Genomic DNA, 15,139 nt, shown 5'->3' on the forward strand with positions numbered 1-15,139 from the left:
GTGACGCTGCCTCACACAAAAAGAAACAGAACACCAGAGGAGGCTAATGCTAATCGGTTTACACAGTTAGCCATGTCGCTAGAAAACCCAGCCAGAACTAATAGCTAATGTGATGTTGATACACGGCATATGTAAACTATTCAACGCTGGATTAACGGATTTAATACCACAATTGAGAGAATAATACGGAGCGGTGAGTCGAGAGAGAGTGCCAACAACTATGGACCGCTTGAGCTAACCGATAGCTCTGTTTGCAAGACGCGTTTGGCTAGGCTAATACCGATTAGCCAGCAGAATACCGATGTAATCGACTGCATTTCAGAAGTGAACCAAAGTGACAAGCTTTGTCTTCCAAAGTTGTCTTGCACGCAACAGCCTGAGCCCACGTTCACGCCGAGCTCCACAAATTCACGTTAGCCGTTAACGCCCTGTCGTTGGCGTTGCATGTAAACAAAAGGCGCAGTCATAGTATGTGTAGTAGCCTGCCCTCTTCCGATGCAACATTCACAGCAAATGTTAGCGCCATATCGTTTGACGGTTGTTGTAGTTTTGTTTTTCTTTTTTTGTGAAGTTGAGCAGAGATGACGTGCAACTCAATAGCCCCAAACTCTACCACCATTCCTTCTTTGAAATTGTAGTTACCACCCTGCAAGAAGTTGAAGGGCTGTGCTTTTGGTCGCTGTGACCCTGAACAATTCTTGAAATAACTAAAATCTTCTCAATTCTTCTTCGTTCTCTGAAGGCAAGTGATTGTGTGATGTGTTTTTGTGTACCTGAGCAGATGCAAGCAGGTGACCCCGTGGTTGGCGCGCCAATGGGTGCCCAGAGCCGGTCTGAGGATGAAGAGTCACTTGGTGTAAAGGATGTGAAAATGACACCAACGCAAGCATTTGGAAGTGGAGTCCCCAAACGCCGAAGTTCCTCAAGGTCTGATGCATTACTGTATGTTGTTAGAGAGTGTTGTGATAAAGAACGAAGAACATTTGTTGACATTGTCGCATACAATTATTCAGATCAATAAAGAGGAAGAAGTTTGATGATGAGCTTGTTGAAAGTAGCCTTGTCAAGTCATCCAGTCGGGTTAAAGGTCCGCCACTTATAGAACCCGTCCGCTGCTCAGGAAGTGAACCTTCATCCAGTGAGAAAAAAAAGGTATACGAGATCATAAAATGTTCACACTGCCCTATCGAGGCAAATCTCGCGGGGGATTTATAGATTGATAGTGTTTCTTGATGTAACATTGTCAGGTGACAAAGTCGGGAACAGCTTTGACACCACCTCTCACTATGGTGATAAACCCTGCTCCTATTACCAAAAGAATGAAGAAAAGCAAGCAGCCCCTCCATATTACAAAAGACCTGGGCCGCTGGAAACCTACTGATGACCTGCTGCTTATAAACGCAGTGTTGCAAGTGAGTTGCACAAGAGTTAAATATCCATAATGACTTCAGGGACTCGTTGAGGACGTAGCGCTGTTGCACCATTGTGAGTTTCACCACCCTTGCATTTATATTTTGGCCCAGACCACAGACCTCACATCTGTCCACCTGGGGGTCAAGTTCAGCTGTCGTTTCACGTTACGGGAAATTAAAGAGAGGTGGTACGCGCTACTCTATGATCCAGTCATCTCAAAGTAAGGGACCCGGAGGCAGCAATTAACCCTGTTGGTTTGTCCGGATCGGCATGTTGATGAGCTCCCTATGTATTGGCTGTGTGCACAGGTTGGCATGGCAGGCTATGCGCCAGCTTCACCCAGAAGCGATAGCAGCGATCCAAAGCAAAGCCCTCTTCAGTCAGGCTGAGGAGGCACTGCTGGCTAAGATTGGTTCAGTAAGCGAATGCCTATATTCACGTGGAATTCATCTTTGGTTACATGTGTATTATAGTCTCGGGAAAAATTGACATCTCTATATTTAATTAACAAGTGTTTCTTTGTCATCAAACAGACCAGTCAGCCCAAACTAGATGTTTTCCAGGAGCTCCTGAACAAACATCCCTGTGTCTTTCACCAGTCCCGCACCCCCAAAAGCTTGCTTGTACACTGGCAGCTTCTAAAGCAGTATTACCTGCTGGACGACCAGAGTGGTGAGTTAACGTCTTATTTTTCACTTTAGTTTTTTCATTCTAAAAAAAAAAACAATGGTGCTTGTTGAAAGGGGGGCTGTTTACAAATTGTAGAGGGTCAAATCAAAAGAGAAAAATCCCATTTGCTTAACAAACCTAAATTGCAGGGATAAGTTTATTTTGCTCCCGGAGGATTTTTCATTGGATATGCGACAGTCACGCTCCTCTGTCTGCCTTCTGTCAGTTCGCTGATGCTCAGCTCCCCTCTGCAATCACACCCACATGACACGGAGCAGATAAGACACAAGAGGCAATAACGATACATTCACTTATCATTTATGGTGCCTTATTTTGTCGCTATGAGCGCAGTAAAAATGTGACCAAAGATAGACAGTGGCCGCATGCAGGCTTCGGAATTGACAAATGCAAAGCATGAATGTGGTTAGCTTTCGAGTTTGGCAGGTGAATAATTATAGTTAAACGTAAGTGGTGTGGAATCATATCAACAGTGTCATTTAATGTAATTACAAATATAAGTACAAGTATCACTGCGGCTCGTGTGTTTTTTCACTGTACAGTACGTTTGTACAATAAAGATTTTCATCTGATGCTATTTCCCTAAAGTCTTGTCAACTGCAGGGGAACATACAGCATGAACATTGTCAGGGTTGCATTAGAAATGCCTTGGTTTGATTATGTCAGATAAAGATCTTGATATTTGGTTTTCCAGTCCAACCCCTCCCTAAAGGTGAACAAGTCCTTAACTTCTCTGATGCCGAGCAGATGGTTGACGACGTCAAATTGAAGTAAGACATTTTTTCCCTTTAGATGTTTTTCTGCTGTCAAGTATAAATACATTTCAAAGGATAATACAGTCATTTCTGTCTTCTTCGTGTGTCTGCCAACTGACAGCAGTCAATTTGTCTTGTTTGTTCACATGCAGGGAGAGCAGAGATGAGGTTTTGGAACATGGTAAGAAACAACCCTATACAACTTTTATATTTCACAAATTTCTCGGACAAAAGCGTTCACTCAAGTTGTGGCCAGGACCTTTGATTGTCTCCTACAGTTCACTGGACCTGTATTGGAGTTGTCTGCTATACAGAACTCTTCTTGATAAATAATCTTTTAAATTGAATCAAGGCTATTTTCAGCCCTCTCTATTTCTTTGTAGAGACTGTGCCCACCTGTTATGGTGACATGTGGGTACAGTCTATATAGAGCAGGCAGTTAAATATTTACTTTTGCCTTGTTTCTGCAATCCGTTCTCTTTCCTGTTCCTTTTCTTCTGGACAATAATTGGACCAAGCCCATACTGACTATTGAAAGAACTGATGCAATTGTGGGCTTTTCTATTGTTAAGGCAAGTTGGAACAGTTGATTATAGAGAAATTACCTGATGTGCCCTTCCAAGGCCTCACACAGATTTTAAATGATGGCTATAATCAAAAAGGCTGACCTTTATGGCTGCTTTTCTCTTTTTCAATTTTTTTTTCTTTTTAAGAAATCCTGGGCCAACAAAAATTTTGAGTTCAGGACAAAAATAATGCAATCCCTTCCCTTATATTTAATGCGCTAGCTATTGAAGACAGAACCACATCTAATTATTTCCAGTGGTAGCGAGTATATAACAATAATTCCAACTGTATTTAGATGAAATATGAAAATGTGACATTCATAACACCAGGTATGGATGTAATATTCTCCATCGATGACATTTTATTATTATCTTTTATTTTTAATGTCCTAATATTTTTTTATATATCCTTTTTTTTTTTAGTTTTCTTGGATCTCCTATGCAAAAAGTTTCCTGAGAAAATATAATTGTTTGCCTCTCTCTCTCTCTGTCTGTCTGTCTTCTGTCTGGTTACACTTTTAGTATTCTTTCAGTATTCTTCAATCACCACAGTTGTTTGTCACCAAGTTCTCCTGATGTCAATGTAGGGAGATCCCAAGCCTTTGCAGACATTTCTCAGACGTGTGTCTACAATGACTGTAGTTGTCTTCCGTTACAGTCTTGGACTGTCTGGTTTTATTGCAAAGTATAAGAAAAGCGGTTTGTTCAGCCTTTTCCATTATTGTCTGTGGCTAATGAGATGTTTGCGTTCCTTGTGTTGTTTTGATCGGAATGTCTAGGTTGATCAATTTCTGATCTCTAATTTAAGAAAAATTAGGGATTTGTTTGGTTTTATATTCATTATTGTACTGTCAATATGCCCTGCCATTTCCCAGAGGGCCCCCTTCCACATTGGATTTTTTGTGACATGAATTATTGAGACTTGTTTTTTTCTTTTCCCCAGAGCTGATGATTTCTGATCGGCACCAGAAAAGGGAGATTAGACAGTTAGAGCAGGAGCTGCCCCGGTGGCAGGTTCTTGTGGACAGTATCACAGGTATACAAATCTTCTCTCACCAACCGTTGGTTTGTTTGTTTGTTTGTTTGTTTGTTTGTTTGCTTGTTTGTTTTGTGGACCTTGGCTTTTTTCTGGGCGGTGCTGTTTATCTTTTGGTTGGTCCTTTACACCAGGGATGAGTATGCCCGACTTTGACAACCAGACCCTGGCGGCGCTTCGAGGACGAATGGTGCGCTACCTCATGCGGTCTCGGGAGGTAAGTTATTGTTCTAGGCGTGATACGTGGAGAGGAGCGGCCTACTTGTGGCTTGTTTGTCCATGTCATTCTGATGCTGCTCATCCTGAACACAGATCACGTTAGGCAGGGCGACCAAGGACAAACAGATAGATGTCGATCTGTCACTAGAGGGACCTGCCTGGAAAATATCGAGGAAACAAGGTGATTAAAGCCCATTTTAAAATAGGAAACATGATATAAACCTTTGTATATATTTTCATTCCTATGACCTGCGACGATGCGGACCGTCAGTGATGTCATAATATGAGCATCGCTTCAAAAACTGACCCTGCTTTCAATGTCGAAGGAATTATTAAACTGAAGAATAACGGAGACTTCTTCATCGCCAATGAAGGCAGACGGCCCATCTATATAGACGGCCGACCGGTCCTGTCGGGTAACAAATGGAAGCTGAACAACAACTCGGTGGTGGAGGTGTGTGGAGGAGACGCCTGCGGGAGCTCTTTTCATTCTAATCCTTCTTGTTTGTTGAGCGGTCTCTGATATGCTGTGTTCCTCTCCTCAGATTGCAGGCCTTCGCTTTGTTTTTCTTATCAACCTGGAACTTATCTCGCTAATAAAAGCTGAAGCTGCCAAGATGACGCAGCAGTGAACGCGAGCGGCCTCGCTGGAGAATTAACGCGCTGTCACTCATCTGAAGTCAGTCCGTGCATCATTGAGCTGCCGCCATCACCCCTGTTGCCGAGCGCAGCGGTCTTGCCCCAGTTCGCACTCCGGGTTAACCTGGAAAATGGATTTTTAACTTGCTACAGTAAAATCGTGTACCCCGAAACCCAAATGTGGTGTTCAGAGGTTTTCCACCCTGTTGTTTAAGGCCTTCCTACGGGAGAGCCTTCACTCCCCACCTCAGTTTTATCCTTAAATTGTATTTAATATCTGTAGTAAAGCCTTTTCTAAATAATAAACTTGTATACACACAGGATTCTGAAGTTCTCTCTGCAGTTCCATTGCCCAGATGCATCTTTACATTCCTCATTTGGACTTGAGAAGGCAGGTGATTCACATAAGGCAAAGCTACATGCAGTTATTTGCATTCGTGGATTTGGTCAGGATTGTTTGATCCTGAGCGTGAAGCTAGAAACATACAGCAAAGTCCAGTGAAATTCAGCATTCGCGCTCAGAGTGGAAGATATACTCTTATGTCATCTTCCGTCGCCACTCTTGACTGAAAACCGTGAACACAAGTCTGCCGCAATTTTTGGGATAAAGTCATATTTTGTATACCGACGAGGTTAATCTTAAGACACTGGTGTGGATTATCAGTTCAAACGTGGGTGAAAAGTGGCCGTTCCTTACTGTATTTCATGTGAAATATTCACGGTGCACCATGTTTGTATTTCAGAAGTCCTCAAAGCATTTACCTTAAAAAGCCGGACTGTGGGTGGAACCTGACGGTCAACAAAACGCGAGTTGAAAGTGAATGGTAACTTTGCCTCCACTGTATATAACTATTTACCACTAAGTGTTTTCTGTACCGAGTGTAGAAAGTCATTTTTAGAGAAAAACCTACTTTTGACGCCGACGCTCTGTTCCTGTAACGTTTCGCAGCCGCTGTTTTTTTTTTGCAGCGGGTCGGAAACCAAAGTGAAGAACAACCATCCATTTGTTCTCACTCCCCTCCTTCTGCATCGGCATAACGATGATGATGGTGATGATGATGATAATTGCACCTGCGCAACCCGGGACGGTTATAGCCGCCGTTAGGTGTTTCTTCTCCGTGGAAGAGCCACGGTATTACACGGTGTGACCCTCGCCATGTTTATATTTTGAAAAGGCCGATGGGCGTCAAATCCCCGTCTCGGAAAGGACGAAACGTCAGCTGCTGGCGTCGCGCGCGCGCGCGTTTACCTCCATGCGCTCTACCACGGGCGCCTCGTGCGCCTCCCACTGCTGCGCCAGCGTCGACACGCGCACCAGGACACACGCGAGACCCCAAGGACACAAAAGCCGAGCCGAGAGAGAGCCGAGCCCAGCCGAGTCGGGCCGAGTCCAGCCGAATCGAACCTAACCGAGCCCAGCCGAGCCAACCCCAGCCGAGTTGAGCCGAGTTGAGCCGAGTCCAGCCGAGTCGAGCCGAGCCCGGAGCCCCGCCGGCCGAGACCCCGGCGGCTGAGCCCCAGCGACTGAGACCCCCGGCCGAGACCCGCAGACGTGAGTTGTTTGTCGCCCGTTCAGAGAGACCAGCGAGGGAAAGAGAAACATGAATCTGGCTGGGCCCCGGTGCTGCTGCCTCACGACCGACGTGTACGCGTACCCGTGCGGGTGTGAGGGCGAGAGGCGCGGGATGGCAGTAGCTAACTCCGGCGGTGTTAGCTGAGGTTAGCCTCCGGGACGACCCGCGGGCGCCGGGTAGGAGGACCCGCGGGCGCCGGGACGCCCGGGGATTCGGCCGGCGCCGCGCTGCGCCGCTAGCTCCAGGCTGAGCTAAGACACCGGCTCGGTGCGCGGACAGCTCGGTGAGCCTTCCTTCACCCGGAACGGAAGAGGGGTACGGTTCATACTCGGGTCTCACCAAACCAAACGCCCGACAAATGATATCCGACTTTGTCCGCCGAAGCCGCCAGCTGCTTAACTCCGTCGTTCGGCTCGGGCGGTGACCGGAGGAGCCGCGGCTTCTACCGGGGCACGGAGGGTTGCCTGACCGTACGAGTCACTGCGCTAATACGCGCTCTCTCCTCGCATCGCTCGGTTGAACGGAAAGCCTCACCGGGCGAGCGGATCGAAGAAGCCAGAAGAAGCGAGCAAACGATCTGGACGAGGCCGGCGGACACACGATGACCTCCCGAGCGGTGATCCGGGGGCGGATGCCGGGGACGGACGCCGCCGTGGCCTTGACCGGCTCACCGGCGTGTGGGGGACCGCGGCAGCGGGAGATGCCGCCGCCTCCTCGGAGGGACCCGCCGTGTTCCTCCAAATTATTCCACTCCTGGATCGGAACATTTTCTGTCATATTGTGTTTTCCTGCTGCGCAAACTTCTGGGCGTGATTGATCTAGAACACGGTCCTGTCTGATCACATGTTTCTGTTAAATAATGATAAATACACGGACTGGACAATCGGTAGGTCATCGGTTTCTTACTCTCTTCACTTTTTAAATCACCCCCCCCCCCCCCCCATTATATACAGTCATAGTCATAGTTGCGATATTCAAATAGGTGTTCTTTGTATGATCTGTACGTCCTGTTCATTTTGAATGATGTTTTTTCATCATGGCCGTGGTTTCACTTAAAATAAGACCTCTCTTGTCTTGGATGCGATCAGCAATGACAAGCTGCAGTTTCCCCTCGGTAAAGACTACACAAGTTCACTTTCCTATAAACTGTAACGAAATGTATTATTTCAACAACCCCTCACCTCTCCTGGCTCACCCTCTCTCTCTCTCTCACTCTCTCTCACACACACACACACACACATCAAGTTCCTGCCCTTAGACCTCTTCCATGGTCTCACTGACTCATTCACTCCAATGACAAACTGCAGGTAAAACTGTTGATGCCGCTGCACTTTCACACTGCTAGCACTGTTTTGCAACTGCACGTTTGCACTTCTGTCACTTTAAAAATCAAACCTATCCACATCTACCTCAGTATAACTTGTCGCTGTTCATTTTTCTCTGTGACAAACTTTTACAATTTTTTTGTAGGTTTGCACCGTGGGTCTTAGAGTAATGCTATTTCAATGCTCTGTATGTGTGAGCGTACGGCAGTATTGACAGTAAAGTTGACTTTGACTTTACAACTTAGGAGCAAGGACAGACTCAGCCCCGCGAGCCGCCGTCCACTCGCCGCTGCCGGCTCGCTGCGTTTGAAGGCGTACGGAAGCGCTGGTTGGCCAGTCTGGGAGGAGGAGAGCTTGCACAAGAAGGAGAGCAGTTAACTGTGAGCCGTACACAGAGCAACAAAAGCAGGCAAAATCTTCAAACAGCCCCTTTAAGAATATGTAGTCTGGGGGTTGCTATCGCCGATGTGTTTACCATTTCCCGAGTCCTCTGGAAACAGACTCTGCGTTCCCAAACAACTCTGACAGCAGGCCAACATTCAGCAGGCCTGACGCTGAGTCCTCGCCTTTATTCCGATATTATCTTGTTTATACTCTCGCTCCATGATCCAGAGTCACGCTGCCATTTTGTAACAGTCATGTCTGCATGGATTGCCTTGAACAAGGGCTGCCTGTGAAGCATTTTGGGAATTGGATGTTGAAAAATGCTTCACGTTTTATTAGTCGTAATGAAAAAAATAATGATGTCGATAGCGTTGATGAGGAAGGTGTAGTGAGAAATGTTTTTGGTAATATCGAGCCTGGTCTAGACCTATTTTAAGTTATTTTGTCAGATAGCAGTTCATTGCTTGTCTTTTTTTAGCACATTTTTACCATTCTTTGAATGTACCGCTAAAATATTTTTTCCTCATTAAATGTCCCCACAGAAAATCAGTGCCATGCTGACTCTCAGACGCTGCCAATGTCTAGCTTTGTTTGGACATCTAAAGTTCCAGAGGTAGGTTTACCGTTTGATCGGTCAACTGGTATTTACTGCACCGTGTGACCAGGAAAGAACGCGTTAATGTAGTGTAATCGCAGAAATTGTTTGTCGTCGCTCTATTCCCTCTTGATGCTGTTATTTTGGACCATAGCGATAAATCACGATTTCAGACTGAACCGAGATACAGGCAAGATTTGTCGACCGCAGCTTTATCTGCCCCTGAGTTTGTCCGATGTGTTCAGATATCATCGATATCGAAACGCACCGGCTGCGGCCTCATGTGTGGTTCGTTTGTGGAGCGGCGGCAGTGACAGACATGGATGGAGCCATCAGACCCACAGTCCCAGCTGGAGGCAGCTCCTGGCAGGACTGCTGGCTGGATCAGGAGCTGTACTGGCTTATGGTCTTCATCGCCACGAGGTTCGAAACTGATTTTCAGTCCTTCCATGACAGATGTTTATATGCATGGAATGATAAAGACACTGTAAACATTAATCTGCTGTCGTGAGGACAATGTCAAATTAGCACCATCTAGTGCTTCTCAGCTCCACGGCATTTTGCATTTTCTCACATTTTTCATGCTTTAATTTCCTTAAAGTGTTCAACAAATTTGGAAGAAAACCCAATGATTGCATTCATACATATTAATGAGTGTCTACATTTCAAATTTAGATTTTGAAACTGTGACCAAAATAGGATTTTTAAAACTATGCAATAACTATTTGATCTCACAACTGGATTAACCCCCAAATAATTCTTCGGGAAGAAGTTGGAAAATAACCACGGTCTACATTTTGTTTCTTTTATTATATCAACACGTACAAATAGACTTCTAGATAGAGAGATTTATTTTTAAATTAGATTAATGACAGGGCTGCTATGGGCTGATTTAGGTTACTGGTAATTTATACCCAGTCATTATCAATTATGTGTCATTTTCCCGGGGCAGACTGCAAACTTAAAATATAAATCAATAAAACCTACAAACCACATTATATTTACTAAGCATTTTATTGATTTTTTTCTTAAATCAAACAAATATCTATATTAATGTTGCCCTGTTTTAGCCGGCTGCTGAAATGACTAACTCGTCCACCAACTCGGCCCTGACAGCGCGTGAGTGTGTGGCGCGAGCCGGGTGTCACGAGCTTATAATCCTTTTCAGAGGAATCCCCAGCTGACGTCTGCTTGGCGTTGATGCGGTACTTTAAGCTAAAGGTGGATTTGGTGGAATGAAAACTCCCGAGTGCAAAGGGCTGCTTCGTGTCAGTCGATGACCCCATCTGTTTTCTTTTCCCTCAAACTTCCCGTCGATAGGGTCGCCTTGTTGTTTCGAGTTACTCATTTTGATCAGCTTACTTCTGCCGCTGGATAATGTTGGAGCGCCAAGCAGCATCATGGGTGGAATTGTTGGATTTTGAATCATCGTGCATTAAAAATTGTCATTAACTTAATCATGAATATGATTGTGGGTTAATGCATTCATTGTTTTTTTCACCATTCTTAAGCTATCCCCCTGTGAACCCCCAAACTAATGAGTTTGTGTCTTATCTGTCTATTGAAGGCAGAGCAGGTTGAAGTCCACACCGCTGAAAAGCCCCTTACTCAGCCAGTCTTCAGCCAGGAGGAGGTTGCAAAGCACCGCTCCCTGGAAGACGGCGTGTGGGTCACCTACAGAGGCGGCGTCTACGACATCACTGAGTTTGTGAACATGCACCCCGGGGGGGATAAAATCTTACTGGCTGCCGGCGGGGCTCTGGAGCCCTTCTGGGCCTTGTATGCTGTCCACAACCAGGAGCACGTGCTGGAGATCCTCTCAGAATATAAGGTGAGAGTGAGGAAAAAAGTTTCACCTTTGAAAATATTTTAGCTGATTGAGAAAGAAATTTCTAGCAAGTAGTAAGTTGCATCTCTACAAAGCAATATTTACAACAAGCCAGAAATGTGCAGGCATCCCAAAAAATGTGTGCAGAGTTTTATCAAAAGGATAAATAGAAGTTCAAACATTTTTTTTTCCAAATTTGAAAGACTCAGATTCACCTTTTCACACTCACAAGCTTCACGTGGGCCTGCTACAGCGACAGCTGATCATCCTAGAGCGGAAAAAGACAGCCGTCTGTGTTTTTATAATCTTGCAATCCTATGCACACGTGCAGCATGTATCCTAAACAACAGCACCTTTGTTTACTGCAAACATCAATTTAAGAACACCCCCCCCACACACACAAAGAAATCCTTTTTTTTTTTTTTCTCCCTCCCAAAGATGAGCGAACATACAGGCTTAGCTTGTTATATCCACTGTGTGTGACGGCCAATGGCAGTGTGTGAGCTGTGTTGGATCGAGGTCATATCTGTGTTTATGTTGTCCATTTTAAATTTTTCACAAGAGAGCCATTAGATAAGCCCTCCTGCAGCTTTGCCGAAAGGCAGAAAGGAAAGGGCGGGATTTTGTCTCGTCCCGTGTGGTCTGATGGCAACTGTGTGTGTCTGCGGTCAATTGAAGGTGGGTGAGTTGAGAGAAGAAGACATGAAGAAGCAGAAAACTGTTGCATCATCTGATCCCTATGCATCTGACCCTGAGCGCCATCCCGTGCTGCACATCAACAGCCTCAAGCCTTTCAACGCCGAGCCGCCCCCCGCAATCCTGTCCGACAGCTATATCACCCCCTCCGCGTTCTTTTTCAAAAGGAACCACTTGCCCGTCCCTCGTGTGGACGTTGCTTCGTACGAGCTAAAAGTGGAGGGGCTTCCCGGCGGAGGGTTGACGCTCTCTTTAGGAGAGCTGAAGTCCCGATTCCCCAAGCACACCGTCACCGCCACGCTGCAGTGTGCGGGTAACCGCCGCTCTGAGATGAATAAGGTCAAGCAGGTGAAAGGACTGAACTGGGGAATCGCCGCCATCAGCAATGCCACTTGGAGCGGCGCCCGGCTCCGTGACGTACTCTTGGCGGCCGGTTACACGCCAGATGTGGCCCGATGGGCCCGGCACGTTCAGTTCGAAGGGCTGGACAGAGACGTGACGGGGACGACGTACGGCGCCTCCATACCTTTCAACAAAGCATTCAGCGAGGAAGGCGACGTGTTACTGGCTTATGAAATGAACGGCGAGGAACTCCCGGCCGACCACGGCTTCCCCGTGCGGGTGGTGGTCCCGGGCACCGTCGGGGCCCGCAACGTCAAATGGCTCGGTAAGATCATCGTGAGCGGCGAGGAGAGCGGCAGCCACTGGCAGCAGAACGACTACAAGGGCTTCTCCCCGACGACCGACTGGGACACGGTGGACTTCAAGTCGGCTCCCGCCATCCAGGAGCTTCCCGTCCAGTCCGCCATCACCACGCCGGCGGACGGCGCCGTGGTGGACCGCAGTGAGGCGGAGGTGACGGTGAAGGGCTACGCCTGGAGCGGCGGAGGAAGAGAAGTGATCCGCGTCGACGTGTCCCTGGACGGCGGCGAGACGTGGCTGGTGGCCCAGCTGAGGAACAGTGAGAAGGGACAACCTCCTGAACCTTCTCCTCCCCCTGGTAGAGCCTGGGCCTGGAAGCTGTGGGAAATCACAGCTCCTCTTCCTCCAGAGGCTCAGCAGCTAGAAATAGTTTGCAAGGCGGTAGACAACAGTTACAACATGCAGCCGGACACGGGTCCTCCCATCTGGAATCTGAGAGGAGTGTTGAGTAATGCCTGGCACAGAGTGACGGTGAAGATCCATGAGGATGAGGATGAGGACTAGACTTTAAAATATGCGCGCTGATGCAGAGCGCTGCTCGGTTCGACGCAGTGTCATAATGATGTTTTTGACGTATTATTTAATGTATTCTGAGAGTTGGATCTTTTCTGCCAAGACTCATGAAGACTGTCAAAGTACCAAACCTCAACATGTCCATTTTTGGAGTGTGGATTTTCTTACACTTGTCTTAATTCAGGTAAACTGTGCAGCATCAGGTAATTCTGAATATTTGAGATTTGTAGAAAAGAATGTATTTATTTTTGTATTTGCCATTAACGCTGAAGATGGATGCAAAGTCGGTCACTGCGGTTTGATGTGCTTTTAATGCTAAACAGATATATAATCCGAAGGCCGCTTGCGGTGTGGGGCGTCTCTCCTCTCGGAATCCTAGAATTTTCTTCCCGGTTATCTGGCAGGGCAGACAAATGCGCATGATATTTTAAAAAAGGCATATTGTAATATTCACGAGGCCATTTGAAGACCGAAGTGTCAGTGTCTTCTTCAGTACTGAAAGACAGACCGGTGGGTCTGAAGTACAGAATTTGAGCAGGTGTGTAAAAGAAGTTGTTTCGTTCCTGTCTTTTAAAAATGCTTTACTGCAAGTTCTGTCATTTCTCATTTTCAGCTCACCTCTATCACTTTTTTTTGGGTTTCTTTTACTGAATTTCTTGAGAGTTTTCAGCTGATTTATTGCAGGTTTTGTTTTTACTGTATTTGCAAAGATATGATCAGGCTGTAAAGGGAAGGCTTTGTGAAAAGGATGGATCGTTGGAAGTGGATCAATAAAATGGGAGACAGGCCGCCCACTTGGGTAAGACGTTCATTGACTTTAAATAACATCCCTTCTTTTTGTGCCCAGTTTCAACCTGAACAATCATAACAAACCCTCTTACTTAAATGGCTTTTGAGAGATTGTTGATAATTTCAGTTGCACTGACCTATGAGTGAGTTCAAGATGTCATGCTGGTCAGATAGCAGCTCATCACGGATCATGGTTATCTGTAAACATGCATGTCATCATAAGAAAGATGAATAAATGATGCTCCTTCTCTGCTGACACTGTTAAAGTTGCACATGGATATTTGTTTTTTTTTTCACTGGTTTGTTATGTGTTTTTTTCACAACACCTAGTTGTCCAGTTGGTATTATTTATTTCAGTGTTGCAATTTTGGTATCTACTATAGTATAGTAAATAGTACAGTATTTGTTCAAAAAATACATACAACTGATTCATTTCTGGCTTTGGCCAAACGGGGGATGTCGACACACTGAGCTCACGTACAAATGATGTGCTTGAGAACTGAAACTCCACCTGTACATTTGTAGATTGAAAAATCCAGGAGCTGCTCATCTCCTTCCTGGCATTCTGATGCTCACTGTGATTTCTGGAAAGATCCACCGCAGATTTTGACGTCAAGAGCGAGACTGACATAAATAACAGAAAGCTGCACTCACATGCCGGTGATACATTCCCGGCTTTTAAAAAGTCTGAAAAAAAGACCGAATGTCTGGTTTTTGAGAGTAGCTTTCAAACACACTTTGACAAATGCATCCATTTGAGGGACGCTTGAACCCTGAGGGGAAGATATGAATAGCCTGCAAGGAAGACCTCTGTCAAAGGTCATCCGCACTCACATCTGGGCTCGTAAGACATCAGACCATGCATTTAGTCACCCATCCTTCTCTCCACACCGGGCGCGTCATGTAAGATTTTAACCACCACATTAACCAGCTTCCTCTCAGCTGCAATTCATAGTCCTGAATACGAGCCCAAGGGAACCTGCCAGTAAGCTGACTCAGGCGGATCACCAGAGAATCTGGCTGAATGAGCATCAGCGGGGGACAACAGCAAAAAAGAGAGATGGGACAGAATGCAAGTCATGGGTTGGTCCCCCGAAAAATCAGAAAAAGACTCCTAGCAGGAAAACGTCTCAAGGTAAGTTCCAGACAGTTTTATACCGGCAGTTTTAATTGCTCTTAAAGAGTATCTGTGGGGTGTAGTCCACTCAGGAGGAAGCAGTAGCAATGCAGAGGTCGTGCGGTAGCTTGAGTAACACAAAGATCATTTCGGGTGAGTGTGGGTTTGTTTTTATCGTCGGACCAAGGAAGTCATCTTTTTCATTTTTGGATGAAAAGTAACTCTAAGTTGTGCGACTATTCCATCCCAGATCTTCAAAATACAACTGTGACAGACCCTCCCTGTGACTACAAAGCTCCAG

The 15,139-nt window shown here is 46.1% G+C and overlaps 2 protein-coding genes and 1 long non-coding RNA gene across 3 annotated transcripts; 2 read left to right on the forward strand and 1 right to left on the reverse strand.

Annotated features, from left to right (window-relative positions):
• Positions 1 to 5,638, forward strand: mcrs1 (microspherule protein 1). Its single transcript, XM_086168132.1, has 14 exons — positions 1 to 193; positions 782 to 927; positions 1,014 to 1,152; positions 1,248 to 1,412; positions 1,524 to 1,633; positions 1,722 to 1,830; positions 1,947 to 2,085; positions 2,795 to 2,870; positions 3,008 to 3,036; positions 4,365 to 4,457; positions 4,592 to 4,674; positions 4,770 to 4,857; positions 5,003 to 5,130; positions 5,222 to 5,638. The coding sequence occupies exons 2-14, from the start codon at positions 782 to 784 to the stop codon at positions 5,306 to 5,308; spliced, it is 1,392 nt and encodes a 463-aa protein (XP_086024258.1). The 5' UTR covers positions 1 to 193; the 3' UTR covers positions 5,309 to 5,638.
• On the reverse strand, positions 2,092 to 6,530 carry LOC147221800 (uncharacterized). The gene is made up of 3 exons (XR_015107759.1): positions 6,227 to 6,530; positions 6,078 to 6,104; positions 2,092 to 2,330 (listed from the first exon to the last, which is right to left on the reverse strand). It is a non-coding gene; the product is annotated as an uncharacterized LOC147221800 (long non-coding RNA).
• A 369-nt stretch (positions 6,531 to 6,899) lies between these two features.
• On the forward strand, positions 6,900 to 13,987 carry suox (sulfite oxidase). Its single transcript, XM_086168131.1, has 6 exons — positions 6,900 to 6,960; positions 8,460 to 8,594; positions 9,141 to 9,211; positions 9,439 to 9,616; positions 10,761 to 11,024; positions 11,700 to 13,987. The coding sequence occupies exons 3-6, from the start codon at positions 9,153 to 9,155 to the stop codon at positions 12,921 to 12,923; spliced, it is 1,725 nt and encodes a 574-aa protein (XP_086024257.1). The 5' UTR covers positions 6,900 to 6,960; positions 8,460 to 8,594; positions 9,141 to 9,152; the 3' UTR covers positions 12,924 to 13,987.
• The last annotated feature ends 1,152 nt before the right edge of the window (positions 13,988 to 15,139 follow it).

This window comes from Fistularia commersonii, chromosome 21 (assembly GCF_037954325.1).
Source record: "Fistularia commersonii isolate RoL2024-O1a breed Wild chromosome 21, RoL_Fcom_v1.0, whole genome shotgun sequence".
In the NCBI taxonomy this organism is placed as follows: Eukaryota; Metazoa; Chordata; class Actinopteri; order Syngnathiformes; family Fistulariidae; genus Fistularia; species Fistularia commersonii.